Consider the following 27,051-nt stretch of genomic DNA (forward strand, 5'->3'; position numbering starts at 1 on the left):
CCTCTTTCTCCACTGTAAACTGCCATTTAAAGGAGATTACTATAAACATTAACTTTTATGTTCCTCAACACTGAGCCTTCTTCATGATTTCACAATACCACAAGGTTATAAAAGCTCCATCCTCATTCCTGACCACGCAGGGCTATAAAATCAAACCATTTAGCATTTCAAGACATTGCCATTCATTCAGGAAAACACACTGCACCACATCTGATCCAAAATCAAAGACTGGACTTTATCAAATTGCTGAATGTATTTAGTAAGTCTGACACAGCTCAACCTCTAACTCCACACTGCCCATTACCCTTGCAAGCAATCCAGCTGATTCAATATTTGGACTTCAGATGACCTCTCTATAAGTTATGTATGCAGTCTTGTGCCCTTGACTTCTTCTCAAATGAATTTCATCACATGTGCTAAATTTGCACACCAATGATCAACGGGGCAGTTTCTTGCACGTCTGAGTAAATGTTCAATCATCCTGTCATTTAACACACTCTCTGGGAAAAAGGAAGAGGACTTTCACCTCTGACAATGTGGATGCCCAGTTCCCCACTCTGGTGTAGTGGACTGTTGTGCCCACCTCCTGCCCTGGCTTGTTACATCAATCTGCTAAATCTTTGCTCTAATTGGTAACTTTTCTCTTCTTTGTTGTGGCTGAGTCCTGTCAGTGCTGAAAGTATTTGTATATCTGTACAGGCTGAAATGTATTTTGAACCTTGTTGGTGACCTAAGCATACTCAATGTTGCAAGCAGCCACACTGATTATGTTCTGACTTTAAAATGGGAACAATCTCTCATATTCAAAGCCATTTAGAATCTTTATTTTAAATGAATTCAGCACACTTTTAATTCAAGAACATGTGCAGTACTGATCCAAGTTTGTTCTATTGAAGAGCAGATGTAAATATTTGAGCATCAGACATTTGGGTGTCCTACTTTGTGTCTGAACAACAACAAAAACACGACTTCACTCTCGACATATGGTAGCAATCACACACTGTTGCAGTTAGAAACTGTAAACAAAGTGAACAGAAAATGGGTTGGGTATTGAAACCTGATACCAATATGGCATTGGTTCCTACATGGCTGGTATCTACCAGATCGTCTCACAATACAGATTTTGGTTCCTGTATTTCAGTGCCACTTGAATGCCTTGGCTGTCTATTGAAACAGCTGCACATTGGTGCTCTGACATGAATGTTACAGCCAACAGAAGCTGCATGTGCCACCACTACTTAACATTACACTTGCTCTGATGGCAGCGCTCTCTGAGCAGGTAGCCTGCCATTAGTGAGTGGTAACTTCAAAAGCCTAAAGCTATACGGTCATAAGTGTGGATGTATTTCACTTGAAAACATTCCAACATCAGTTTGTGAAACAAATGTTTAAGAGCAATTGCATGTTAAGGTGGGGATACACACAAAAGCAGAGAGATGCATCTGTGTGACCCTGTGCCAAGCACATTAGCCGGCGGTGAGGACACCGCTGGCACCAGCAATAGGGAGGCCATTGATGATGATGACAGGAGCCTTTCCTCAGGTTCATAACGTGATGGTGATTGCAATAACGATTGTGATACCCAACCCCCCAATATATCCTGCATAATTAGGCTTGATTGAAGTCTGAATGATTCTTGGTTTACTATGAGAACATATCAAAGCCTAACCTTTCCCTAAGGATACTCCCTTACCATCATCCTTCTGATGTCCTACTAGAGTGAGCTGACACAAAAACTGACCTCATAATTGCTGCAGTCGAGCCTGCTGTGGGAATTAGGAAGGCTGCCATGTGACTGGTCAGATAAGGCGGGATGGCTGGATAATTCCACCGCCTCTGTGTGTGTGTGTGTGTGTGTGTGTGTGTGTGTCTGGGGTCACATGTGATCATCAGAGTGGGAATAGCAATCAGCTTGAGGAATGTCCAAACCACCACACAAGGAGCTCATACTGAAAGGAAGCCATTTAGGCAATAGAGGTAGCAGCAAATGAAAGCCTGCAACAGTAACCGTAAGAATCATGGCTGAAAATAACTTACACTTCAGTAAAAGCCAACAATCATTGAGATGAATATGAACACAAAGGACGGATCAGTCTGATCACCCTGTAGGACCCTGGAACAGATATGACACTGTCCTGGATGAATGTGTAACAGTCCTTCATTACCTGGAATCCAGACTGACAAAGTTCAGCTGTTGCCAACCCAGGGAGCAAAGTGCAACAAGAAGGCCATCAAGGAAAACATCTATCCACTTCCTGCTCACCCACATCTTACCTAAGTGCACCAACCCTCAGACTGCAGCATATACAACACAGCTGTACCCAGCTTTGTGCTTTGCGTGTTCTATATTTACTCTTGCATATATGGTTAACCTGCTCTGACAACATAAAAGGCACATGATTCCAAAAGGAGGTGAATTAGCAGGCCTAGGAGAACATGTTTAATGTTTATGAGAGCTCAACCAATGACGCCCCCAGTTTTAAAAAAAAAATGCCCACAGGCTAAATTCTGAGTAACAGCAGCGCAAGGCACATCTGTTTGTTGTTCCGCCAAATGTCCTCACTACACAGCTAACGTTAGCCAACTAGTACAGTAGAGTTTAGCTAAGGAGCAACCTGACAGTCCTCCAGTACAAACACTGACGATACGTGTTAGCCCACATCACATGGCTAGACTTGAAATCCGCCAGACGACGGCTAAAACCAACAGGCTGGAGGCATTTCCCTCTTGGAACTTAGCTGTAGCGACCCAGCTAACTAACTGGCTGGCTAGTAGACGAGTAAGCTAGTAGCAGCACATACATTGACGTTACTCAACGTTAGCTAGCTAAGAGCTAAGCTAAATGGTACACTGTAGTGTCAGCCAACAGTTATCACACATTCAAGGCTGTCTGCACAAGTGATTTAGCTAATACTGTCAGCCAGCCCATCCCTCCTCGTTAGCCAACACTAGCCCGTCAAGCAATGCTTTAGTAGCTATGGCGAGAACGTCACACCAAGTTCAGTTAAAAAATCTGTCAATTTTACGTGACCTTGCTTAGAAGCGAAGGCACACGCTTCATAAAATACCACTCAGCACTATTTCCAGATTGCAGGGGAAAAAATTTTCAGTTCGGGCTGGATAGAATCCCTACAACGACGTTCAGCTGTAATCTGTTAGCTTTAATTGCTGGGAAACGCTTCATACTGCAGCCAAACGTAACTTAATGTTAGTGTACTCTGCGTGGAAGGCGACTGCAGAAAATGCAGGTTTAGCTATTGTTAAACTTCACATATAATTAAAATCCGTCTGGCTTTCCGACATTTTTTATGCCGAATGACAGGAGGGATCACAGTGGTTATGTGGAGGCCGTGTGTCATTCTCTACATGAGTCGACCTTCTCCAATAATCAAAGCCACTTAAACCGCTACATTTTGACGAGTGGTCAGGACGTCCTCCTCTGTACCGGGCTAGCCTAAAGGCTGACAGTTAGCTCGGCTAGCGCCACCGAGGTGGATTTACCCCGTTGCTTTTCGGCTTACCTCTCTTCACGGCCTCGTCATACGACAGGAATCCTATCCTCGACTCTTTGGCCCCCATGCTCCCCTCATTTCATTGCGATGTGAGGAAATGAACGTTATGAACTGAGTTGATCAGAATTGTTAGTCGCCTTATCCGTTTATTGTGAAATGGGTTCCTGGTGGTGTGTGTATGTGGTGAACGGGTGAATGTTTTCAGCGACGCCTCCATTCTGTCACATGATCTGACTCTACAGGTCAGTTGATCAGATGCAAACGCTTGTAAACAGAACCGATGTGAGGGACGGAGACATTTTATTTTTACCTCACTAACTTCATAAATTATTTTCTATCTGTTCTGGCAAATTACAAGAATGCATTTTTACTCTAGCGCAGTCATATCCATATACTCTGTATCTATGGTCGTACCACGCTGTCAATGTGTGTGCGTGTCTGTGTGTGCAGTGTTGTAAAGAAGTGTGAGTAGTACCACCTTGTGGCCACTCTGCTAAATAACGCCAATTTACGTCAATCACAGCGACCTCCAGTGGCACGTAGAAAAGTACAACGCTCACAAGTTTTCAATATACTATTTTATTAGTCAGTCAGCAGCAATTCATATGCACAGAGCAGTCAGTTAATTTCGGTGTATACTGTGCTAATGGTGGCTCAGTGCCCTTCTCACGACCACGGTGAAGCTTTCAGCCCAATTTAAAAATGTACCAGTTTAATCTCGGCTGGCTCACTGATGAAGTTCCCTCCTCGCAGAGCATCACTGAAGACCACCTTGGCATATCGTTCACTATTTCCTCTGTCTTCGTTCACCAAAATGAATCGTACATGTTAAAAATGTACGGACATTTTGTGTTCTACAACGTTCCGGATATTTGACATGTTTTTGAATGCGCCCCTCTCGTTAAATGTCCAGTTTTTAGAATGGAGTTTGGTTGGACGCTCTGTGCGCGCGACAGCTGTCACCGTCCTACGTCACCTTGTTTCTGAGAAAAAGCGCACACAGCACAGCGCATTTAAAGCCTCCAAAGCTGACTTTAGCAGCTCCTGGACGCCATACGTGGCACAATCATTAATAAACCAACGCATATATTTAAAAATGCAGCGTGTTTGTTTTGATAGCTAGAGAGGTCGGCTTAAAAGGCAGGTTGCATCATCCTTGTTTCCGGGATGAGACTCGGCTGTGTAATTCCTAACTGATCAGGGATGGGACTTGAAGTTCTGCTGTACTGGCCTAATATTATTGGTGAGAAACATTTGATTTTTAAGGAGCTTTATTTTGTTTGTTTTGTTTTTATTCACGTGCAGGGACGTCAATTCACCGTGCCATGGCCTCTGCGAACCGGGTAACTTTGCCATTACTGTTCACGTCCATTAGCTAGACTGCTACTACATTGTAGTAAGGTTATCTGTAGCTTATTAGCTAGATACAGCGCCCTAAAATATGATTACATGCAGAGCATTGACGATGAAAGATGAAATGTGATGATCAAAGTGAAGTAAATACGTCTGAAGTGAGCGTGGCTATGGGTAGTATAAGGACATGTGTCTTACGCCTGTCACTGAATTGAAGAGTGGATCTACTCAGTCAGCTGTTCTTCTCAGGTCTGTCTCTGTGTGTCTTTCAGGATACATTCGGATTGGCCTTGTGTTTGCTGCCTGGGCTGTCTATGAGACACCAGCCGTCTTTGTCTCGCTTTACTCTGTCTTCATAGCACTTGATGGTAAAGTATCCGTTTATCCGTTTACCTTGTTTGACCTGTGAGGCCAGTTTTTGCATTTATGCTGATAGTTTTTAAATTCTGCTGGTAGATCTGTTTTGTTTTTGTTTGTTTTTTTTTTGTTTCTTTTGAGCATAAATGCATTCCAGTAGACAACTAATGTTGTCTACTGGAATGCATGTCTACAGAACAATAAATTGGTGTGCCATGTGCACTGGAGCATCATAAACACTGTTACTTGACTCGCATATCACAGTAGAAATAGCTGAAAAGATGGCTGCGTTCCACTTAGCTGCTTCAGTTTTAGGGTCCTGGTATTCTTCGTGCTGGCTTACTGTCACTGTGTCTCGGCTTATTGGGACACTGTGTTCTGTGTCCAGTATGTGAAGGTGTTTTTCTGTGCAGGAGTGGATGGCTGGCTGGCGAGGAGGCTGGGCCAGAGTTCCGGGTTTGGGGCCTGGCTGGACGTAGTGGTGGACAACATGGGCAGAGGCATGCTGTGGAGCCTGCTGTTTGAGGTCTGACGAAGCACACCATTCAACACTCACAATACACACATACACACACACACACACACACACACACACTCTGACACTAAGTGCTCACTTTAGGCTGTGGTGTTACTGTATGATCAGAATGAATGATCAAGGTGTTGCATATGACGTAAACATCAGTAAAGATGCCAGCAAGTTGTATTTTGGGAGGTGTAGGTTAATGGAGCTTGACCCATCACGGGAAGTAAAAGTCAGGATGTTTCATTTTCTGCTCTATAATGGATCTGTCTCTTTAAAAAGTGTGTTGGGGATCTATGGGCAGAATTGGAATATAATAATCAGAATTCTGTTTTCAGCAGTGTATGACCACCTGAAAATCGTGGATCAGGATCACGCAGGTGTCTTGTACAACAAGATGGTGTTAACAGTTTTTGTCTCATGTCTTATACATATTGTATTACAGTGGGGCTGGCTGGTGTCTGCATTGGAGTGGTGTGTTTTTGTGTGTAACCACAACGCCAGAGGTGAACAGTGGAAGAACAGCTTCGCCAGCAGCCCTCGATTCATACGAGCCATCATGGCAAACGGTAACAAGCTTGTCACTGTAAATAACGTGCAGCTTAAGATAAATCACAGATTCCAAGAGTTCACGTGAACTTGGTGTATCTGGTGCTGTCAGGATTTCGGACACCACTTGGCACATGGGTGGTGAGCGGGCTGCACTGCCTCCCATTATGGCTGTATGGGTGTCAGTGGGGTTTACTGGCCCACTGGCTGTACCTCCCTCCATGGATCCAGGCTCTGGGGACTATGCTGCTGACTGCAGGCCGCCTGCTGGCTCTGTCAGCTGAGGTAGAAACAACATGTGATAATCATAAATAGCACGTTGACAGAAGTTGAAGTTATTTCACATTATGTTTGTTCATGTAAGGCTCTCTCACAGCCAAACATCCCGTCTGTTTCTCAGATATGGTGTATATGGACACACATTGAAGACCTCACCGTTCACGAGGAGCCGGAAGAGAAAGAGAACTGAAAGTCCCTCAGCAGAGTCAATTTATACATCCTGTCCAGCCTGGAACAATGCTGACGTTATTCCACCACCTGTATGTGAACAGTGGCCTCAGGTCGCATTTGCTTTTCTCCAAAGGTGAAACAATTCAGCCCTTTCTGTGGGAGAATGTGCTAAAATGAGCTATATTTTCATTTTTTTGATTTATTTCTGATATCAGCTGCCATATCGGATGAATGTGGATGTTCAGATTAAACTGTGGCTGTTTCAGAGGTGCAAGGCGGCAGGGAAATTGCTCGGCAGCAAGAACAGCATTTTGACCCCTCGCTTACTTGAAATCTGGATTTCTCTTTTTACACCAGTGAACATGGTTGATCTTGTGTGTGGCTGCTGAGACACAAGATGTGTCTCATCTTACCCTGTTACTGAAAGACTGTTGCAACAGACATGAGGCATTCAAATGCTTTTGGAAAAGAAGCTTCTTTGTTTTGTCAAATTGTTACAGAGAACATGGATATTATTTTTGTTATTTATGGGGAACATGAAATGACACTTGTACCAAAGGGAGAGACTTATTGCACACCAATATTTGAACAGGATGTCTGTACAAAAAGCTTGTATCGCCGAGGGATTCAGTCTTGTGGAAATCTGTAGTGTACTCTACATCAGAAAAACTTGATAAATATTTTACACTTGCTGCAAAACAAAATAAATGTTTGAGAATGTGTTGACTGTTTTTGTTGAAGCAACTTCAACACCGTATTACTTAAGAAACCTCATAAATCCAGTTTATTCTGTTTGATTTAAGGCTTACTCTGGGTCAGGAAACAAAATCCAACCATTAAGTTCAACCATTAAATATGCCAATAAATGCAAAGATACAGCATGAAACACAAAGCTGTATATCTGTGTATCAGAGGTTTAATGACGAAACCTCCATGTGATGGCAGTCATATTTAATGTCTAATTGATGGGGAATACAGTATGACATACAGTAATGAAAGATGTGTATGTGAAGTATTTGATACATTTATAAAACCATTTGCTCATGACATGATGCAAATTTACACAATAGAAAAGGGAAGCATCCACCAGCCAGTAATGAGCAAAGCATGTGCCACTTCCACACCTTCCTACACACTTGGCTTTTATTGAATCTGTGGCTTTATTTTAAATTTGAACAATAATTCTGTCTGTAGCTAATGGACCATGAAGATATTTTTAAAATTTCATGAATATCATCATATTTCTACTAAGGGTAGCATACAGTCATGTACATATAAAGCACTATATTAGTCAGCAGTTGGTATTGCAGCTCATCCCAGAGGTGTTGGCCCCATGAAGACCACTCTAACTCCTCCACACCAAACTAGGTAAAACCATTTCTTGATGGAGCTGGCCTTCTGCACATATAGCAGAGCTGCCATGTAGCTTGCAACACTACAGTGTGCTGTTGAGACCGTGTTGGCTAATGTGACGGCTCAGTGTTCCACAGGCACAGACAGTAAACTCTGCTAATGCTCACATTCTCTACAGTTGCAGGTTTGTGGCCTTTGCAAGGTGATTTATTTGTTGTAATATCTCGCAGAAAGCATGTATGCTGGGTTTTCATTTCATTCTGGACTTTCCTTGAAGTTCCAGAAAGAATTAACACAAGAGAGACCGTGCAAATACTTTGCTTCTCTACAACTGCAGAGACGGTTATGCCATTAAATACGGACAGATCCAGGAAGTGTGGTGCTCGTCCACCATCGAACCATTGAAGCAGTCGCTGTCTGAACACAGGATTAAAATTGGCATTCATGAAATATGTGTCCACATATTTCTGGAGGTTCAGTGTATCATGAAGTATTTTAAACAGGTCGTAATGCGAGGGGGTTGGTAAAGCATAAGGTCTCTGAATGGCTCACTTAAGATCCCCTCATCCAGGAAGGGAACTCAGAGGCTTCTTTTATGTTTACAACATTAGTTTGGACGTTTCATTTCACTTTGGATGTGAATAAATCTTAATTTGAGACGTGAACACAACAGAAACATGCATGCGGTGTTTGTGATCAATGATATAAGTTTTAATGTTTTTGCAGCTAACAGTGAAGCAGTAACAGGACAACGGTGAAACATCCCCTCATCACATTTGGTGTCAATCATCCGAACTCTTAGAGAGAAACAGGGCTGTTGGAGAGATCACAGCTTTATTGAACATCTTTAATTTTGTCCGTATTTCCCAGCAAGCCCGCGCCCTTTGAACCTCCACCCCCCTCCAGCAATGACACTACGGTAATCCCTTTCAGATATCAGCAGATCACAATGATGACCAGGACTGTCAAGTCAACCCTTGTCTCCTACATTCCATCAGTCAGCTGGCTTCTCAGGGTTATTGTTGAAGGAAAAACACCCAGAATGTGACAAGATATTGACAGTTCAGCTGGAGTTTGGACAGTAAATACTTCAAAATCAGTGAAAAAGAGCCTTTTTCTCAGATTTCCAAGGGTGGTGCAGAGATAAATCCATTGCATAAGATCCAGCGATCGTTTGCAAGTGGCTCCAAAACAGTAGCCCTAATAGACCAGGATGCAGTTCAACAGGTGACGTGACCTTTCATTAAATACAGCTAGTGTAGCTGAAGGAGAGAACATAAATCCTAGGATGACATCTAACCGTGTCAGGCATCATATCTGAGGGCAGAGTTTTCCATTAAATGTTTGCAAACCGACAAGAGGATATGTGGAGACCGTCTGTCATGAGCCCACCTCTCCTGTAATGAACTGTTTCCTGCATTTGAATCTTTGTACGGAAGTAGGACTGTGACATTCATTTCCACACCTGCCCTGGAAAAACGTTCTCTGTCTCCCAGAGGGAGGGGGCGCCTGTTGAAGCCGAAGCACAGAGAGTGTAGCTGAGCGTCCTTTTAAGGGGGCTAAGGCTGGACCTCCTCAGCTTGAGCCACTCACATCACTGCTAGAGAGGGAGACGTCCGACAGCACTGAGCAACAGCAAGGCAAAGCTCGTTTTCTTCATTCACCTGAAAAAAACAGTGGGGTACGTATCGAAGGCATCAGATTCTCAGCAATGTTATTAATGCCTGATTCAGTTTAAAGCCGGACTCGATTTGTACATTTTCCATCAGTCAGAAAATTCCAGAACAAACTCTCATCAGTTCTTTCTCTACAGAGCTCCAAATGTCAGGCCCGTCTCAAGTCACCCATGAGCACACAGCAACTGTTCACTCCGCACTGATCAGGGTCACTTCACCTAAGTTAATTCTCTCTTACTTCCACTGGTATTTAGGCATGCAGACAGTTTTGGTTTGAAAGTGAAAGTGGATGAATTAAATTTCTAATACTGATAAAAGAGGCAACTGCAACATTTCCTTCCACACGTATCCCTCACTCCTGTCTTCGGAGGGACTATTTTTTCAGGTCACAGAACTTGGATCGAACCAAAACTATCTCCAAAGCTTGATACCAAAGCAGTGGTGCCCAACCTGTGGGTCCGGACCCCACGAGAGGCTGTGAGTTGATTACCAAGGTGGGAAAAAACACAAATCTACAACACAAAATGATTTTGAAATACTGTATGGTGTTACCTCTTCAGCCATACTAGCTACAGATACACAGCTGTGCTCAGAAATTTACAGACCTCGGGCAAATGTTGAAATATCTGCTGTTTTTTGGAAAACATGTCTAGCCAGGCAGAAAACTTGTTTGGGCTGATAATACATACACAAGTCGACACACGTTTAATTGTCAATTAAAGGACTGTAGTTAGTGTCTGTGTGTAAATGGATTGTTGAGCTCTTGAAAGAGCCCTGCACATTTCATTCAGGGCTCACACATTCTGCCCAGGACATGTACATTTATGAGCACAACTGTATGTATATCTGTGTCTATGTTGGCCAAGAGATCACAAGAAATGTGAGCAGAGAAATGCTGAAGATATGCTTGAGATCGTTTAGACAGTGTAGCTCTGTACAGGCTCTGCTTCAGCGCAGATCTCAGTCCTGTACTGTTTTGTTTATGTTATGTGTTCATAGAAAAAGAAACTCCCAAATGTCAATATTGGTATCAGCCTTAAATCCATTACTGGTTTGGCTTTAGTCACAAGCAAACACAGTTGGGAACCACTACACTGGAGGTAAGTGATCTGATCCTTTGATGGTTCTGCGTGTCGACCAGCAGCTACCAGTGAAGCATCGAACGACTACAACAGATCTGGCTTGAGACAGTTTTCACTGACATGAGTTATAACAAAGCATCGTGGCCTTAACACAACACAGAGTTGAGCTCTACAGTGAAACAACTGATGGGATTGTCAGTCAGATGGAGGCTGATTAACAACGTGAAAAAAAAAAAAAAGAAATATCTGGAACTTTGCTTTAATGGGATATCTGACAGGAAGGAGTGAAGAGGAAAGGCCAGATGCACAGGTACACAGGCTGTCAACACACACACACACACACACACGCTCACACACAAATGTACAATATTGGTCCCCATTGTAGTGCCCTTAAGGGTATAATAGTGTGTTTAGCACTTAGAATTATGGGTCCGTCTACAGACAGATAACTGCAAGCTGGTGTAAGGCTGGTAATCATCAGTGGAGCACTTGGGCACCCAGAGTTCTATCTGTGTATACTGACACACACACACGCACATGCAGCCCGACCTTAAGATGAACTAAAGGGAGGCTCATAAGCCTCTGTACGTGTAGCATCTTCCTCTCCTCACTCCATCCATGTCCGTTGTTTGAAAGTAAAAGTGTTGAACAGTTTGTTTAGAATTCACGGCTCACTCGGTAAGAAAAGCATAAACAAAGGGCTACATAACATATACTTCTGCATATAAATTATTGGCATTTTCATTATTCTAGGTCAGTACTAAGCTGGAAAAAGATCAAATAAATTGAAAACAAGACCTGTGAAGCCTGTTGAGTGTATAACAATATACCCACTGGTTCAACACATTCCACTGTTTGTAATCTCTCTCCACCAAGCAGTTCAAAAAAGGAGTTTCCTCAGGGTCCACTTCCATTTCTTTACAAAGAAAAAAAAAAAAACAAGAAGCCTTCAACTGAAACTTAAGTGTACAATCTGCAGTATTATTTTACTGTACAAGTGTCAAAAATATCTGACATTTTCCATCTCTGCTCCTCCAAGTCATCATGTTGATGGATGTGGTTGAAACACGTACTTCACAGATGTGTGTGTGGGTTCCAGACACTGTCATGTACATAGCCCTGGAGAACATGAGTTTGATCTGCGATGAGTTTCATGGCATTCAGAGCTACACTGGTTCAAATACAAAAAGCAAAAAGGTTCTCTGATTCCAAAAGAAATGAAAAAGGCCAGCGAGACAAGAGGAGAGGTCATCTGTCATCCTTACAGGATGTTTGAGGTTGTTTTTTATCCCTCGGCCCCCCCACCCCACCCCACCCCACCCTCAGTTGTGTGTCCTCTTTCTCTTGGAGAAATGCAACAGTCTGCTCTGAGGTGTGAAGCTGCATCCAGTCTGGAGTTGCATCTTGGTGGTCTTTGTGAGTGTTGATGAGGTTTGATAACGGTGTCTTCACTACTTTTTTAATCCATGACTAAATGTGCGTGTATGTGTGTGTGTGTGTGTGTACTGGCAGCTGCAGTGACTATACAGCCAGCTGTCCTGCCGGTGATGCTTGAATTTACTGTGTATTTCTAATTAACTGTGTGCGACTGAAGCACCACATCTGGGTTTATTATATGTCCTCACCAGGCTAAAGCCCACGTGTCTTTGTTTCCTCTCTTCCCTCATAAAATCAGCCGAGGCAGGGACGGGTGGGGCCCAGGCTCTGAGCCAATAGGAAAGCTTGTACCACCTCCTGGGTCTGCTGGGGTGTAGTGTTGACGTCCTCCAGGGCGTCTGCCACGGCAAACTGTCGGTCCCTCAATCGGTTCCAGTTGGACAGTACGTTGTGGTACTCAAACACCTTCTCGTAGTTTCCCACTGAGTTGTAGAGTTTGATCAGGCCTCGGTAGTCGTACTCTAGTCCGCTGTAACCCTCTCCAAACAGCTTCTTACCTGTGAGAACACAGACAACAAAACATATCATGTTTGTAATCGCTCCGCAGCTGCAACGATGAGTCGATTCATTAACCAAAAACTAACTGGCAACTCTTCTGATAATTGAAAAATCATTTAAGTCCATTTTTATTGTTTTATTTTATTGTTCCAACTTGTCAGATGTGAGAATTTCCTGCTTTCCTTTGATTTTCATTACAGTAAATTGATGTCTTTGGGTATTGGAGATCAACTTGTGCTCTAGAAAATAGTTCTGGACATTTTCCCTATTTTCTGATTTTTAACACAAAGAAAATAAAAATGTATCAGCTGACCATCATGTTCGTCTATACTCAAATTTTTTAATTGTGTATTTTGACATTTTTCATACATAGAATGATTGTACATTTTGCTTTTCATGTCTGCAGCGTATCTTTGAAGCAGAAATAAGAATGATAACTGTGAATTTAGGTGTAAGTCTCATGCTTTGGAAACATCTCAATAAACTGTCTAAAACTGGTGGTATATTGTAATATTACTGCGTTGCTAATAAAGTTTAAAAAAGGAAAAAAAAAAATGGTGGTGTGTGCGTATATCTAAAATAGAAGGATGTGACAAAATAATGTGCTGGTGCCGCCAACTGACAGAGTTGATAGCATCAGTGGTACCAGTGGAAAAGCTGGTCTGGAGCCCTCACAGGCCACAGGAGTGACCACAGGCCTGTATTACACAGCAGCATTAGAGGGTTTCCAGACATGTTTGTGCTTAACCCCGGCTCTCTGGTATCTAGAATCAGGCTTAGTTTTGACCAACTGTGGTAACTTCTGCTAAGTGACTAACCTGCTCTGAAGCAGGTTCAGTTCACAGCATCAGATCAAAATGTGTAACTACCCTGCTTGTTCAGCAGCTGAGTGGAAATACTGAGTTATCACTTCTACAGTCCTGGACCTCAGCATGGACAGTACTACATTTTCAATGAAGTGAGTTAAGTAATATTTGTCAATCCCAGCACGGGTAACCATCCACCCCCTCCCTGGGTCTGACCGATAGCGATGGAGCGCAGGTAGAGCCTCTCCGCGTCTTCATACTGGTTCATGTCATAGTTGTAGAGGGAGGCCAGGTGACCCACAGAGAGAGCCACCTCATAGTCCTCATGGCCCAGAAGCTGCTCCTTGATCTGGATGGCTTTGATGTGCATCTCTTCTGCTTCCTGGTTACACAAACACCCATAAAACCACACACACAGACAGACAGACGCACGCACGCACGCACGCACGCACGCACGCACGCACGACAAGACAGAGATATGAAGGACACATCAAGGTACAAAATAACCACATATTCTGATTTGGTTTCTTGTGCTTTTCTATAGTACTGTGATTTTGGACAAAGGCATATAATCACTGGATTTACATAATGAGTTATGCTTTACCATGATTCTGAAGAACCTGGTTAGAATGCTCGTAGGGTTCCAAATTTTTTCAACTAATTATTTGCCAGAACATTTTCAATGACTAATACATTTCTCTCGATGGAAGTCTGATTCAAAGCAGTAAGTAGTAAATAGTTAGTCTCTAATTAACTGTGAGATATCAGATGTTGGCTGGACTCATTTCACAAAATGATTGCTGTAGGACGAAATTAGCATAAGATTACAGAGACAGTCTCACATTCAATCAACCTTCACTTCCACATTAACCTTCTTGTCATATTATTTGCAAATGTTGCCCTATGAGGGCCTTATGTGCTACACTCACATTTATCCGTAATCTATAGTTATTTTGTGTCCCAGGTTGCAAAAAGATTATTTATAATTCATATTTGTTTTGCTACAGTTTCAACAAAACACATCTCAAGCAGTTTCTGCATTTCGACACAACTGGCAAGAGGCTTCATCACTCCAGTCAAGAACAAGAACAAATCATGTGAGAGTTGATGAGGATGATCACAGACCATCCTGAAACATCTTCAATATGCATATGCCTTCACACAGACAGACACACATGCAAACACACACACAGACGGACAGATCTATCCACCTTGAACTTCCTCATGGACTGGTAGAGTCGTCCTAGGTTGCCGTAGTGTTTGGCTGTTTGGACGTTGAACTCTCCGAAGGCTTTTTTGGCCAGCTGCAGTGAAGAGAGGTGAAGGTCATGAGCTTCCTGCAGAAGGCGCTCTTCTGTCTCCTTATTGTGGCAGTCGATGGCAATTTCCTCCAGAATCAGAGCTGAGTGGAGGATAAAGTACATATTAGACTTAAGCCCACAGTTTAACAGTGGAACCACAGCATCATGTCAATTTTTGGTATCAAATGTGAAATTCATAATCAGTCTCTAAAATATAAACATCATTTCACTGTTACCTTCTTGATCCCCTGAAGAGGAAACATTCTGGATAGCTACTGACTGTTGTCTCACTAAAAAGCACTCATCACTGCAACACACCTAGGTGAACATTTACTCAACATGTAAGGGTGGGCAAATAATCCAATTGTATTTTCAATTAAGAGTTTGGCTTCCAACAATTATACAGCCAGGCTGTCACATATTTACTTCAACTTGAGCCAAGATGACAAAAAGAGAGTCTTTGGTCAACAAGACAGGTAGAAAAAAAAACTGGAGTTACACCCAGCAACTACTATTTTCCTCACTGTAATGCAGACCTCTGGTAACATGAAGATGTGGAAGGTAAGCATGGTACTTTCTCTGTTATTGGCTGTAAGAACCATCTTCATCTGCTCCCAACATCGGAGGAAGTGGAGAGGCGGTGGATTCAATTGATGGAAATGTCCCAGAAACAGCAACTCTTAGGCTGTACGTCTGTGCTAATCATTTCACTCTGCTTTGAGGGTGAGTACAAAGCAGGATTTGCTTTAAAACTGAAGCTCAAGGATGGACTGATACCAACTTCAAACTTGGCACCTGCCTCCTGGACAAATGTGACTAAATGGTTAATGGTTGCATGGAGCCCTGGATGATGTGGGGAATGTGCCCAGAGCTGACAAGGTGTTGCTGGTCACCAAGCATATGTCATACTGGATGAGGTAGCGAACGCTCAGACACATCACACAGATAGAACCAAATGAAAGGACACAGTAAAAGGCCATGATGCTGCTGTACATATTATCTATGTTCTGTTGTTCCAGCTGAACTGTATTTAAAGCGCGACGACATCCACTGTTTAATAGAGAAGTTTTTCAAAGTCCAATAAATGCTGATTTTTAAAGTCAGTTAGTTATAATGTTACATAATCATAATCTCAATGCTGACCAAAATAATTGGGATTAAGTTTTTGCCATTATCAAGCAGCCCTATCAATAAGCACAGCAAATCCTTTTGTCCAGCCAAGAAAATGGTGTTTATTAATAGGAGAACTCTTTTTTTCATTTGGGCACCTTAGAGAAACTCTAAAGCAGCCGCAGCTATGAAGACAGACTTGAATCTGGACAGTTACATAAATAAAAGGCATGAGGACAACGGCGTGTTCCTCAGTGAGATTCCATTAATTGTTTTAAGCCTGATATTCCCCACTGTACCCTGTACACAGTGGGCAGAAGCCCAGCATCTCCAGGAAACTTGCCTTACCTTTGACTCTCTTGGAGGAGGCCAGTAGCAGATGGTCCTCAGGCAGAATGTGAGTTATGATGTCTATGGCACGTTCTGCATGGAATCTGAGGGACAGACACAGCAGATGAGCCAAACATGTCACGCAACTCTGACTTGGCTAGAGGCTGTATTCTACTCGGGATAAACACTTCCAAGAAAGTTGAATGTTTCCCTTGCAGAAAGCTGTTTTTAAGTTCAGATCAGGGTTACAGAGGCCAGAGCATTACCCAACTTTAAGGATTTGAACACAGGACTGTCGCTGGATCAGAAATAAATACAAAAGACCCTTTTCCCTGTCCTTGCCATCTTGCCAGCATCTATGACTGTGTCTAAAATGATAAATGCTTTTTAATATAAGAATCATGGTCATGTGCTATCATGGAGCTCATGTCTAATGGAATTAGCTGACTGGTCTAGGAATAGATTTGAGTTTGTTAGATTCATTGTACTCACAGAGCATTGTCAAATTTCCCAGAGCTGTACTGGTGCACATATGAGGAGTAGGCCAGGTCTTCATGGGCTGTGGCAACATGGATGTTCTTTCCCCCAAAGACAGACTGTCGGATATCCAGTGCTGTCTGGAATTTGTACAGAAACAAAGGACTTTTCATACACACTACCTCGGTTTTTAATGAAAACAAGGACATTGAACATAGAACATATACACACTTCTGTTGCCAATCACTCTACTTACCTGATAAATAGCAACTGATTGGCATATGTTGTCTACATTTAATAAGTAAAATCCATAGTCTAGCAGCGTGTCAGAGTACTTGGGATGCTTATGTCCAAAATGTTCTCTGCAAGACACAAAACACCGAATCAGAATTCATAATAACAAAAAGTAATAAAAGTAATGCTGAGTCCTTGTAAGACACAGCAGGTTACCTCGCTAGAAACACTGCATGTTTGATCAGCTGCTCTGCTTTTCTGAACTCTCTCTTCACCACGCAGGCCTGCGGAAGAAAGACAAGTCAAACTTAACACGATCATGGCTGCTCAAGAGACTTCTTTATGAGGCACAAGAGACTGCTGTTCTGTAGATAACACTCTGCAAAGACAATCAATATCAACTCTAATAAAATATTGTAATATAAATGAACACAGTGAACCTTGGAGGCTTGCCGCAGAACATCAACCACTACTTTAACGGGCAGCCCTGGAGTAATTTCCTTCATAGCCTCTATACACCACCTGTATGCCTGGAAAATGCAGGACAAAGATATGGGTTAAACTCAATCAATGTCTGGCTGGAGTATTTCAACAACTGTGCAATGCTCTAACACAGACTAACACTTGATAAATAAAAGTAAAAACACCAGCCTTGATTGTTTATAATATCTAAAAGATCTGATCTTCTCATTGACTGGCTGTCAGGCACACATACCTCATCATAGTGGCTTTTGGCGAAGAGCAAGGCACAAAGCTCGCCGTACAGCGCTGCCTTGTTGGCCTGGTGGCCATGTTTGGCTAGTTTGTCCATGTAAGACTGAGCAAGCTTGAAGGTCTCCTCCCCCAGGTGGTACTTACAATTGCCATTGCGGACATGAAGCAGCCTGAGGGTGAAAGAGAGGAAAACTTAACAGCAATCTCAGGTGTCTCTATCCAATTCAAATACCGGATGTAGACGTAAATAGAGAGCAAAGAAGGAGCCTCTCTCAGCCATTCAGCCATTATTCATTGTCATATTTACAGTGCTATAAAAATCAAAGCAGCAACAAACCAACAAAATGATTAAACTCTTCTTCTCTGGGGCTTTTTCATTCAGATTTTTTCCTGACATATTTGTTGATAGTGTTGTTAATCTGCAGTAACTGTCATTACTTCACTTTCTGTCAGTGTTAAAAGGCTAATTGTTCTGGCACTTAAAGTAGAGTATTAGAATTTGCATAGTGGCAAACTGAATCTGGCCCTCTACTTACTCTTTGGAAGTGGGAGGAAAAATCTCTAAGCTGTGACAATTGATTGATAGTAATTAGAGTCTTAATATGTAGTTTGATATCTGCTGAGATCCACTGGACTGAGAAACAAGAACAGGCATTACAGACAGAGAGAACGAGAACAGATGCTACCTTGTTTAGGAGATGCTTGATGCCACTGATTGTAATATGAGCATGGCAGGTCAGACTAGGTCAACTAATGGCAGCCTTAAAAATTAAGAACTGTCTGCTCTAACTTAGGTGTTTCATCTCCACTCTCCAGAGTTGTTCTGACCTAATGCAATTACAGCTCTGATCAGACTTAAAATGATGATACAACTCCTTCAAAATTCTTCCTTCTAACTACATTAACTTGCAAATGTCAAATTTTAATATAGTTGTTATTCTATCATTGAAAATCATCATTTCGAGTCACACGTGATGCTAAGCCACCTGCTGTGAGATATGAAGCTGTGTGTGACACAGCGTCAGAGTCATCCTTGATATTACTATTGAATAGTGTAACGGGACTAAGATAATAACAACACAAATGGAGGCCATGTTGTCAGCTTTGGTGACCAAAATCTGATGCCTTTCTGTGCCCAAAAAAAGGGCACACAGAGCAGCAGCTGTAGTTACACTTGAAATGAACAAATAGTGAATGGCCACAGGCTTCGAGACTGACCTGACACAGCATTCCACAGCCCGGAAGCAGTGGAGGACCTCACTGTGGAGCGTGCACAGCTGCAGGCACGACAGAAACACTTTCTCTGCATCTCCATACCAACCCGCATCAGACAAGAAGCCACCTAGAATCAGAACACATGAGATGACTCCAACTGTTTCTACATCAGAGGGGAGGTCTCACCTGTTGAATATCCTGTAAACTATTTGATTCTGCTGGTAAAACAAACGTTTAAGATCAGGATTACAGGCTTCCCTCACGTTTTCATCAGGTAAATACTGCTATTCAGTATATACGCAGAAACTCTGTAAACGGTAAACATGCTCTCTGTTTAACGTTTTCTTTACAGGTGTGAAGACAGCTGTGTAGGAATAGTTGTACGTAACTTAAGTAATGGACCAGTTTTACTATCAAAGGAAGTGTGTATTTTAGCCTGTTGTCAGAATAATGTCTGTTAATGCCCAAAATATCGTGCTTGATCTGGCCTGACAGTCATCACAAATTCTGTATGTTGTTGCAATCATGACTTCAGTCATTCAATCATTCCTTCATTCATTGTTGATCGCTGTATTCTTCTGATTTATTAGCTAGTTATTAGTTGTGTGTGTACTTAGTAATTGTTGTGTGTGCACTGTGTTGTCAGTAGTTACTGTGTGTAGTTAGTAGTACTAAAGCTTTCATACATAAAGACCCTGGTCTTTGACAAATCAAGTCAAATAATTATCGTTTTATCTTACTGGTACTGACCTTGAGAAGCAGGTACTGATTATTAGTGCCTCCCTAATTCAAACTCTCAGAGCCTTAACACTTGATCCAATAGGTGTGATGACATCACTTTTGTTGTGTGCACTCTTATGCCAGGGACACCGCGTCGAGCATAAACAAAACTGTATCGCGAGAGGCAGATAGTCCTCCACACTGAGCATCGACGGCCCAGCTGTATACTAGGTTTTGATTGACAACATCAGTGCGAGGGATAAATGATAAATTGACCTAGAGTTCCTCTGTTCTTGTGACACAGACTATCTTAGAGAATCTGGGTGCAACCCCCCGTCCCCTACCCCAACATTTACCCAGCACAAAGCCGAACTGGATGGCCTTCTCTTTGACATGGGCGTCAGACTCAGCGATGTAAGAGCAGCGGCGGCTGAAGGAGTTTGCCAGAACTGAGGCCACTTTCACACCATGGTCCATAAGGGCCTGAAAGCAGTGGTGCAAGAGGTGTCTGCAGTGGGAAAGAGAAAGGAATTGACAATGTCAGTGGAGGGCATAACTATTGGGTAATGTTTAATGTGTTGTTTGTTACATCTAAGCCGTTACTAAGAAAAAATGCACCAGTTGTTCCGACAGACATCACAAACATCTGACTAATCAGTGAATGACAATGCTGATGACCACTATTTTTGTTTTCTCATTAAGCCTGTCAATACAGGTTGAAAGCAACAACATATGGCACACAGATGGTACACAAAGAATGTCAATAATGTACCTTAACCTAAAGGGGACTTTACTGTGCACAGGGCTTTAACTTAAGCCCAGCTCTTTTATCCCAGGGTTGTGTCTGTCTTCTTTCACAAATCCTTCTCCTCCTCTAATTGTAACTCACCCTTTTCAGCTGAAGTGAGGTTTATGTGGCAGTAGAGTGTGATGTGGAAGCTAAAATGTCTTTGCTAAAGTGATGGAACTGAGAAGGAGAAGACACACTGTGACTCAACAGGTCCCAGCAGGAGGAGAAGGAACACAGAAGAAAACTAAACACATCAGTCACAGGAGAGGAGCACTTGATAGTTTGGAGAAAAACAGTGAATTCCAAATTGGTCCAAGCAGTAAATGGGTGAAACACTGGGTCAAATAACAACAAAGCCAAAAAAGCCAACAATCTGACTCTATACAAGTCGATGTCTATCAATTTATTATTTTTATAAATAATTATATTCTACATGTTGTCATTTATATACTAGGAAAACCACAATTAATGAACAAATAACAATTTTCATTATTATTGGAGTAATCTGCTGATAAATCATTTTGTCTATAACGTCAGAAAATAGTGAAAAATGCCCATTACAATTTCTCACAGGTTGATGTCTTCAAACATACACGCTTCAAATAGTTTTGTCTGTCCAACAGTCCAAACCCGAAGACATCCAGTTCCACATCATGCACGACAAGGACAGCATCATATCTGAGACCATGAAATGATGTTACCTGACATTTGAGAGGCTTGAAAAAACAAGGACGTCTTCCATTATTTGATTATTACAATAGTTGCCAATTAATTTTCTGCTTATCGACTGATTGAATAATTGACTGATTGTTGCAGCTCTATACTACATTTTACTACCACAAGAATTGCTTCATTGGTTACGTTTGGTAAGAGTGATCAAGTTTTGATGAGGTCCCTACATGAAGCAAATGATATCCAGCTGTGTCCCCTGTTCATGAAGACAGCTTTCAGCATATACAGCAGAACTGCTCTGACATCCATCTGTTTAAGGGACCACAGTCTCTAGAACCATTTTGTGAGACAAGTGACGGGTCAGTGTGGGTAGTGTGAGGTTTCAGGCACAGCTGAGTCCCATTGTGTTCTTACCTTTTGTCTGAAGCACGCAGTACTTTAGCAAACACCTCCAGCTCACAAAACTCTCCTCCCAGCTGGCAGAGCCGGCCCTGCTGGTAAAGCTGAAAGACACAGAGGGAATGGATAAGGTGAGCATGGAGCCTCAGAGGCAAAAATACAGATGCCACCTCATCCATAGAGATGATACAGATACAGATGTCAGCGTAATGTTGAGTCTATGGGGAGCAAGTGATCTGATTGATAAGATGCATAATGGGACAGAATGACTGAGCTGAAGGGTAGAGAATGTGCCATCTTTAAGTTTTTACTTCAAACTTACCCACCACAATGGTAGGTAAGTTTTAAGAGATGCTTTAAAAAAATCCGGAGTTGAACCAAAGAAATTTGCCGATGTCTGGCCTGTCATCAAAATTCGCTGAGCTGGAAGTTGTTATACTCAGTGGCTCCCAGTGGGGTCTAATGGGGACACTGTCAGTACTGGCCGCGTCTCTTCAACTGCAGTTATTGGGTGAAACCTCACTAAATGTCTGACTGGTGTGAGGCGATGTGAGAAATCAATTTTGTTGGTCAAAACCACAGTCAAACTCATGTCCCCCTGGATCACAAGCAGCTAAGTCATCAAGCCAGATGTGTTGTAGTCATCTGCCTGCGAGAGCTGGTGGCATTACAGGAAAACACATTTTTCTAGTGCAGAAATAACAACCCATGAATTGAGTCTGAACATTTTGCAATTTACCGCTTCTTGATGAGATGCTTAACAACCCTGTAAGTACAGGCCACAAATTTAGACGTCAATGCTCATAGCAAAGATTCAGGCTGGGCCTGTGCAGTTACATTCGAAACGCAATAAAAACCTCTACCTCGGAAAATTTATCTTTTAATTTAAGGAAAAGAATCTTGGAAAGTAGTTTTATTAAATGTGAAGCTTCAGGGAAATTCCAGACTTATTTGATATTTGTGTTTAACTTAGTTCTGTGTCATTAATAACAGTAATTAAAGCCAATGCCTGCCAGAAACTAATCCTTTTTTCATACTGGCAAGGAACTAGGGATGTCAACAGTTAACCACTAGTCACTTAACTGAGAACACTTTAACTAGTTACACGTCAGTGTGTAGCATTTAAATACACACACATAGTGTGATGCATGAGGCATCACACAGTTGGTGTGCCGTGTGATTGACACTCATATGCTGTCAGTCATTGTGGTAGTGGGTGAGAGATTCAAAGACCTAGTTTTGGTACCTGGAGTCCGAGTACGTCACGCCATCTAGAACTGCTGTGACTGAACACACTGAAAAACTCTGAGGGGAAGAAGAATGAGCTGAAAGTCAAGCTAGCCAGGGCAGACATGCTAACACTGACCACAGACTGCTGGAGAGCTCTCACAAATGAAAACTACATCACAACTACCTGCTCCTCCATCAGTGCTGACTGGGAGCAGGGCTTTCTTATCCGGTAATTATGGTTTTTACAGGGAAAATCTGTTGAAGTCCAACATATGTAAGTTGCTGAGCATAATATCCAGTGTAAATAAATCCCGAGTTGGATGTGAATATATTCAGCTCTACACGCTGCTTTGCCCCACTGCTTCTCTGATGTCCACCTTCTTGCTCTTCTCCAGATTTGGTGAATTAACGGTTTCTCTCAAACAAGCAGGTAGTGATTGGTTGGAACAGAGTTAACGAACTAAGATGGTTTTGGTGAGTTTTCTTTTGTTTCTGTCAGGTTTGAATGAAATCTGTTTTATGATGATAAATTACTCTTTCTGTAAAGGGAGTCTGGTGACTTAAGTGAGAGTGACATACATCTACAGCTGTTTCTGGCTTAACAAAAATGATGTTAATCTAACAAAAAGTTCTACCTCTGTAGCATCCAAGCCATAATTCCATAAACACATGGTGGAATTACATTGCAGACCATTTTGGGGCTGCTGGCTGCAGCCCTCACTCAATTTTGGACCAAAAATGATTGCCCCCATTAGTCACTTGGACACAAAAACATAGAGAATCAGGTCCATAAACACAGATGAAATTTGACCAGAATTTCTCCCATTTGTTCAGGACACGGATATCTTCCAGAACACGGGAGATGAAGTCCAGTGTGCTCCTAAGCGTTAAATTAACCAGTTAGTTTGGACTTCATGGCTATTGGACAATCAAAAGCAAAACCACCTGAAACTGACATCCCTACATGGAACACATGTTGGACTCTACTTGGCTTTGGCAAAAAGTAGTTACTGTCATACTGCGTAATTCTGCTCAGTGTTACTGACATTGTAATTACAAATGTGAAGGTGTGAAATCAGGAGTTTAAACAAAACCTAATTTCAGTTGGTGTTTATTTTATGTAATGTAATCCTATGTGACATTGTGTGTGACATGTATGGCGCTTCACTTCAACTTCAGTTCTCTCTGAACAGTGATGGCAGGATCACATGAATAGGTGAAATGTAGGTTAAAAACCTCTTCAGTAGAGCTCATCATTGGCAAGTTTCCTGTTTGAAAGGGGCTCAGCAAAGGTAGCTTACTCTACCGACCACCTCAAAGCTGCCTGCTTATTCTCAACAACATCTGCTCAGTGGCATTTTAGCCAAGTGAGAGCGTATCATAGGCTTCATCATATTGCCACAAACTGGCTACTGCAGTCCTGCACCAAAAAACAAAACACTGCATGTTGTTTATTAGGATCCCCATTAGTTGTTGTCTTAGCAACAGCTACTCTTCCTGGGGTGGCTGGGTGCATGTAACACAGAAAAGATAGCAAAATGGTTTAAATAACATTCATTTTTACAAATTAGAAGTGAACGCATGAAAACCTGAGGTTTCACGAGAAACACTGAGAAAATATGCCCAACATTTCACTATACATAGGTGTACATATACATATACATAGGTGTGTTTATACATATATACTCACATATATATATGGTCAAAATTTCTGTGAGGTGAGTAGCTAACAAGTAAAAGATGATCCACTTTCCAGACAGCATAAAGTTAAAGATAACACAATTCTTAACTCTATATATCTATACATCCTATGGGCACAGCGAGTACGAGCCAACATGGTGGTAAGTTGATTTTTCATGTGTTTTATCCGTTGAGTGTGTCCAACAAATTCGCAGTGTGCTAGATAATGTGAACCCATGTTCGCCTGCCAAGCTACATGATGATTCATGTCAGATGCAGACAGGACATTTTATATGTCTGTGGGTTGTTGATGAACAAATAACAAACATTACTCAATTTGTCAGATAGCTCAGCTGCTGAATTACATGATGGCTTTTGGGGAAACACAAACGGTTGTGTGCTTGACGAGAATAGTTGAATATGAGCATGTATGTCCGGACTGCAGGTGAGCGGAGGAGCGGCGGGTGGAGACAGAGGCAGGGACTGTTTGCATATGCATCATTTGTGCTTACTAAATAGGGCAATAGCATAGAGTTACATCTAAGCCATTTTAAGGCATGAGGGGATTTTATTTTCACGGAAAAAACGTCTAAATATATGCAATTTTGATAAACAGAGATGAAGCCAGAAGAGGAACTTTCATGAACCCAGTTACATACAATCAAGAAAGAATCTTTTTATCTTCGGAAATAAGTGTGGTGTAGCGTGTGAATGTCTGATGTCTGAGAGGTACAATATTTGATTTAATCAACTGTTGGAAACGATTTTTTGTTTTACAATCGCCACCAAACTCCAGTCTTGGTAAATAGCACCATCACAGTACAGTTCCCATGGCAATGGGTCATAAACATTTGATGTTATCTGGTTTACTGCAAGGTCAATCTGTCCCACAGCTGATCACATCCACAACATCTCCATATCTCAGACACTACTTGATGATGACTGACTTTAAGTCAGCAAACTTAGAATTAAGGAACCTTGCTTTCTACAGCCTGGAGACTCAGTGGAACACATTTAGAGAAAAGCAGAAGGATCTTTCTGACTGACAGTCATGGTGTTACTCAGGTCCTAACACAAATTCATGACTCCTTATGCTGATGATTTATGATGTTTTTATAATATAATAACAATTGTTAGGTTTAAAACAATAATTGTATTTATTTCTAACTATATGTAGGCTATAGATTTTCAATATTTTCTCACAACATAGCATTTAGGCCAGCCTGTAAGCAAACTCAGAGGAAAACCTCTGACTTCACAATACAGTAACAATGACATTTAGTGAAATTTGAATTGAGCAGTTAAAACTGATACGGAAAACAATTAAAGAAGCATGTTTTGGTGTCTGGTGGAGGATGCCTGTCCAACCACAGCTCCCAGTACAAATCATAAGTAAGCATCCATCGCGAGGGCAGATTCTAGTGTATGTAACATTACATAGGCAATTACAGTCATCCTGTGGTCGAAGCAACAGATGCCATATCTGAAAAGCAAGCTATATCTCAGTATTTCCAAAATGCTGGTTATGGCTGAAAAGCAGCACTGTTTTCAGAGTGGCATTAAATGTTGTAGGAAACAACAATAATTGTTTTCGATGTTAGATTGTATTAACATATTGCTGTTTTGCTGTTTGTTGCTGTGTAGGCAAACTGACAGCTGATTGCTCTAAAATGCTCTGATATGTTGTAACAAGTATGTAACAAGGCTGCCTTATTAAAGTGTGTTTACATGACAACACTGACACAGTTCATTTACAGTCACTGGTGTAATTAGCTACAGCCTCAATGCCGTTTCTGGCTTCTTTTCAACGAACGTTTAGAACACAGACTTGACATAATAGCTACCTTACCTTTAAGAAAATATATGGCTTGGTAAGATAACGCCTAGCTAGCTAGACTCGGAAAAAGCAGTTCTTCGTCTTCAATCGCTAGCGTAACGTTATCGTAATTTAGCTAGCGCTAGCAGCGATGTTAGCAGCTGATTACACGAACTCGTACTGTCTAGTGGCGGACAGATATGCCTGACCCTGTCGGCTGGTGAATCTTACCTTATAATAGACATCGAACTGTATATTTTCTGGGAGCGAGCGTATATCCCTTCTTGATCGACTGTAGTTGTCCACCACAGCCGAGATAGCGGTGTTGTACAGTGTTTCTGGGATCCATTCGAGCTCCACAGCAGCCATGTTGTTTTCCCTCTCCAAAAAAACCCCAGCAGCTACAGCCCTCCCCAACTCTCCCTACATTCGCTACCTTACTGCGATTAAAGCACTTCCTCCGCGAGTCCTCATATAACATTCACTTCAAAGTGGGGCTACAAATAATCGTACTACCGCTACGTTACCACTACAATTCTAAAACCGCTGTTTCACTTCCATTTTTCTCCTTCATCTCCAATTATTCGTCGACCCTGTAGCAGTTCCGTGCCCCCGTCCCGACGCAAACATTCACTTGCGCTGACGCAGTGACGTCATTGTGCTACGATTAGAAAAAAAAAACTTTTCTATTCAAAGAAGGAAAGTCAGATTTTGTACGCTACGCTTCAGACTTTACGTAGACAAGTGACAATACTTTGTTAGAGTATTTA

At 42.0% G+C, this 27,051-nt stretch overlaps 3 protein-coding genes across 5 annotated transcripts in view; 1 reads left to right on the forward strand and 2 right to left on the reverse strand.

Moving 5' to 3' along the window:
- Positions 1–3,724, reverse strand: part of usp32 (ubiquitin specific peptidase 32) — a 58,432-nt gene extending 54,708 nt beyond the window's left edge. For all 3 annotated transcript variants that reach the window (XM_076734854.1, XM_076734855.1, XM_076734853.1), the window contains exon 1: positions 3,522–3,724. In XM_076734854.1, the coding sequence (XP_076590969.1) occupies positions 3,522–3,579 (58 nt within the window). In that variant the 5' untranslated portion in view covers positions 3,580–3,724. The remainder of the gene's footprint in view (positions 1–3,521) is intronic.
- Positions 3,725–4,491: 767 nt separating this feature from the next.
- LOC143323147 (uncharacterized) lies at positions 4,492–7,461 on the forward strand. Its single transcript, XM_076734811.1, has 6 exons — positions 4,492–4,755; positions 5,138–5,233; positions 5,636–5,748; positions 6,188–6,311; positions 6,404–6,576; positions 6,692–7,461. The coding sequence occupies exons 1-6, from the start codon at positions 4,716–4,718 to the stop codon at positions 6,758–6,760; spliced, it is 615 nt and encodes a 204-aa protein (XP_076590926.1). The 5' UTR covers positions 4,492–4,715; the 3' UTR covers positions 6,761–7,461.
- A 1,325-nt stretch (positions 7,462–8,786) lies between these two features.
- appbp2 (amyloid beta precursor protein (cytoplasmic tail) binding protein 2) lies at positions 8,787–26,919 on the reverse strand. Its single transcript, XM_076734810.1, has 13 exons — positions 26,513–26,919; positions 21,571–21,659; positions 20,051–20,202; positions 18,978–19,101; positions 17,761–17,929; positions 17,486–17,575; positions 17,262–17,329; positions 17,068–17,173; positions 16,827–16,951; positions 16,353–16,438; positions 14,805–14,995; positions 13,810–13,975; positions 8,787–12,786 (listed from the first exon to the last, which is right to left on the reverse strand). Exons 1-13 carry the CDS (start codon positions 26,648–26,650, stop codon positions 12,524–12,526), a joined length of 1,767 nt encoding a protein of 588 aa, XP_076590925.1. The 5' UTR covers positions 26,651–26,919; the 3' UTR covers positions 8,787–12,523.
- Between the last annotated feature and the right edge of the window lie 132 nt (positions 26,920–27,051).

Source organism: Chaetodon auriga, chromosome 7 (genome assembly GCF_051107435.1).
Source record: "Chaetodon auriga isolate fChaAug3 chromosome 7, fChaAug3.hap1, whole genome shotgun sequence".
NCBI lineage: Eukaryota > Metazoa > Chordata > Actinopteri > Chaetodontiformes > Chaetodontidae > Chaetodon > Chaetodon auriga.

Coding starts and splice junctions, on each gene's coding strand:
- LOC143323147 (XM_076734811.1), top strand. CDS start 4,716: ATGGGACTTGAAGTTCTGCTGTACTGGCCTAATATTATTG. Junction 6,312..6,403: donor ACGAGCCATCATGGCAAACG/GTAACAAGCTTG, acceptor TGGTGCTGTCAG/GATTTCGGACACCACTTGGC. Junction 6,577..6,691: donor TGCTGGCTCTGTCAGCTGAG/GTAGAAACAACA, acceptor TCTGTTTCTCAG/ATATGGTGTATATGGACACA.
- appbp2 (XM_076734810.1), bottom strand. CDS start 26,650: ATGGCTGCTGTGGAGCTCGAATGGATCCCAGAAACACTGTACAACACC. Junction 20,203..21,570: donor CTGCGTGCTTCAGACAAAAG/GTAAGAACACAA, acceptor TTCCCACTGCAG/ACACCTCTTGCACCACTGCT. Junction 17,930..18,977: donor GCTGTGGAATGCTGTGTCAG/GTCAGTCTCGAA, acceptor TTTCACCCTCAG/GCTGCTTCATGTCCGCAATG.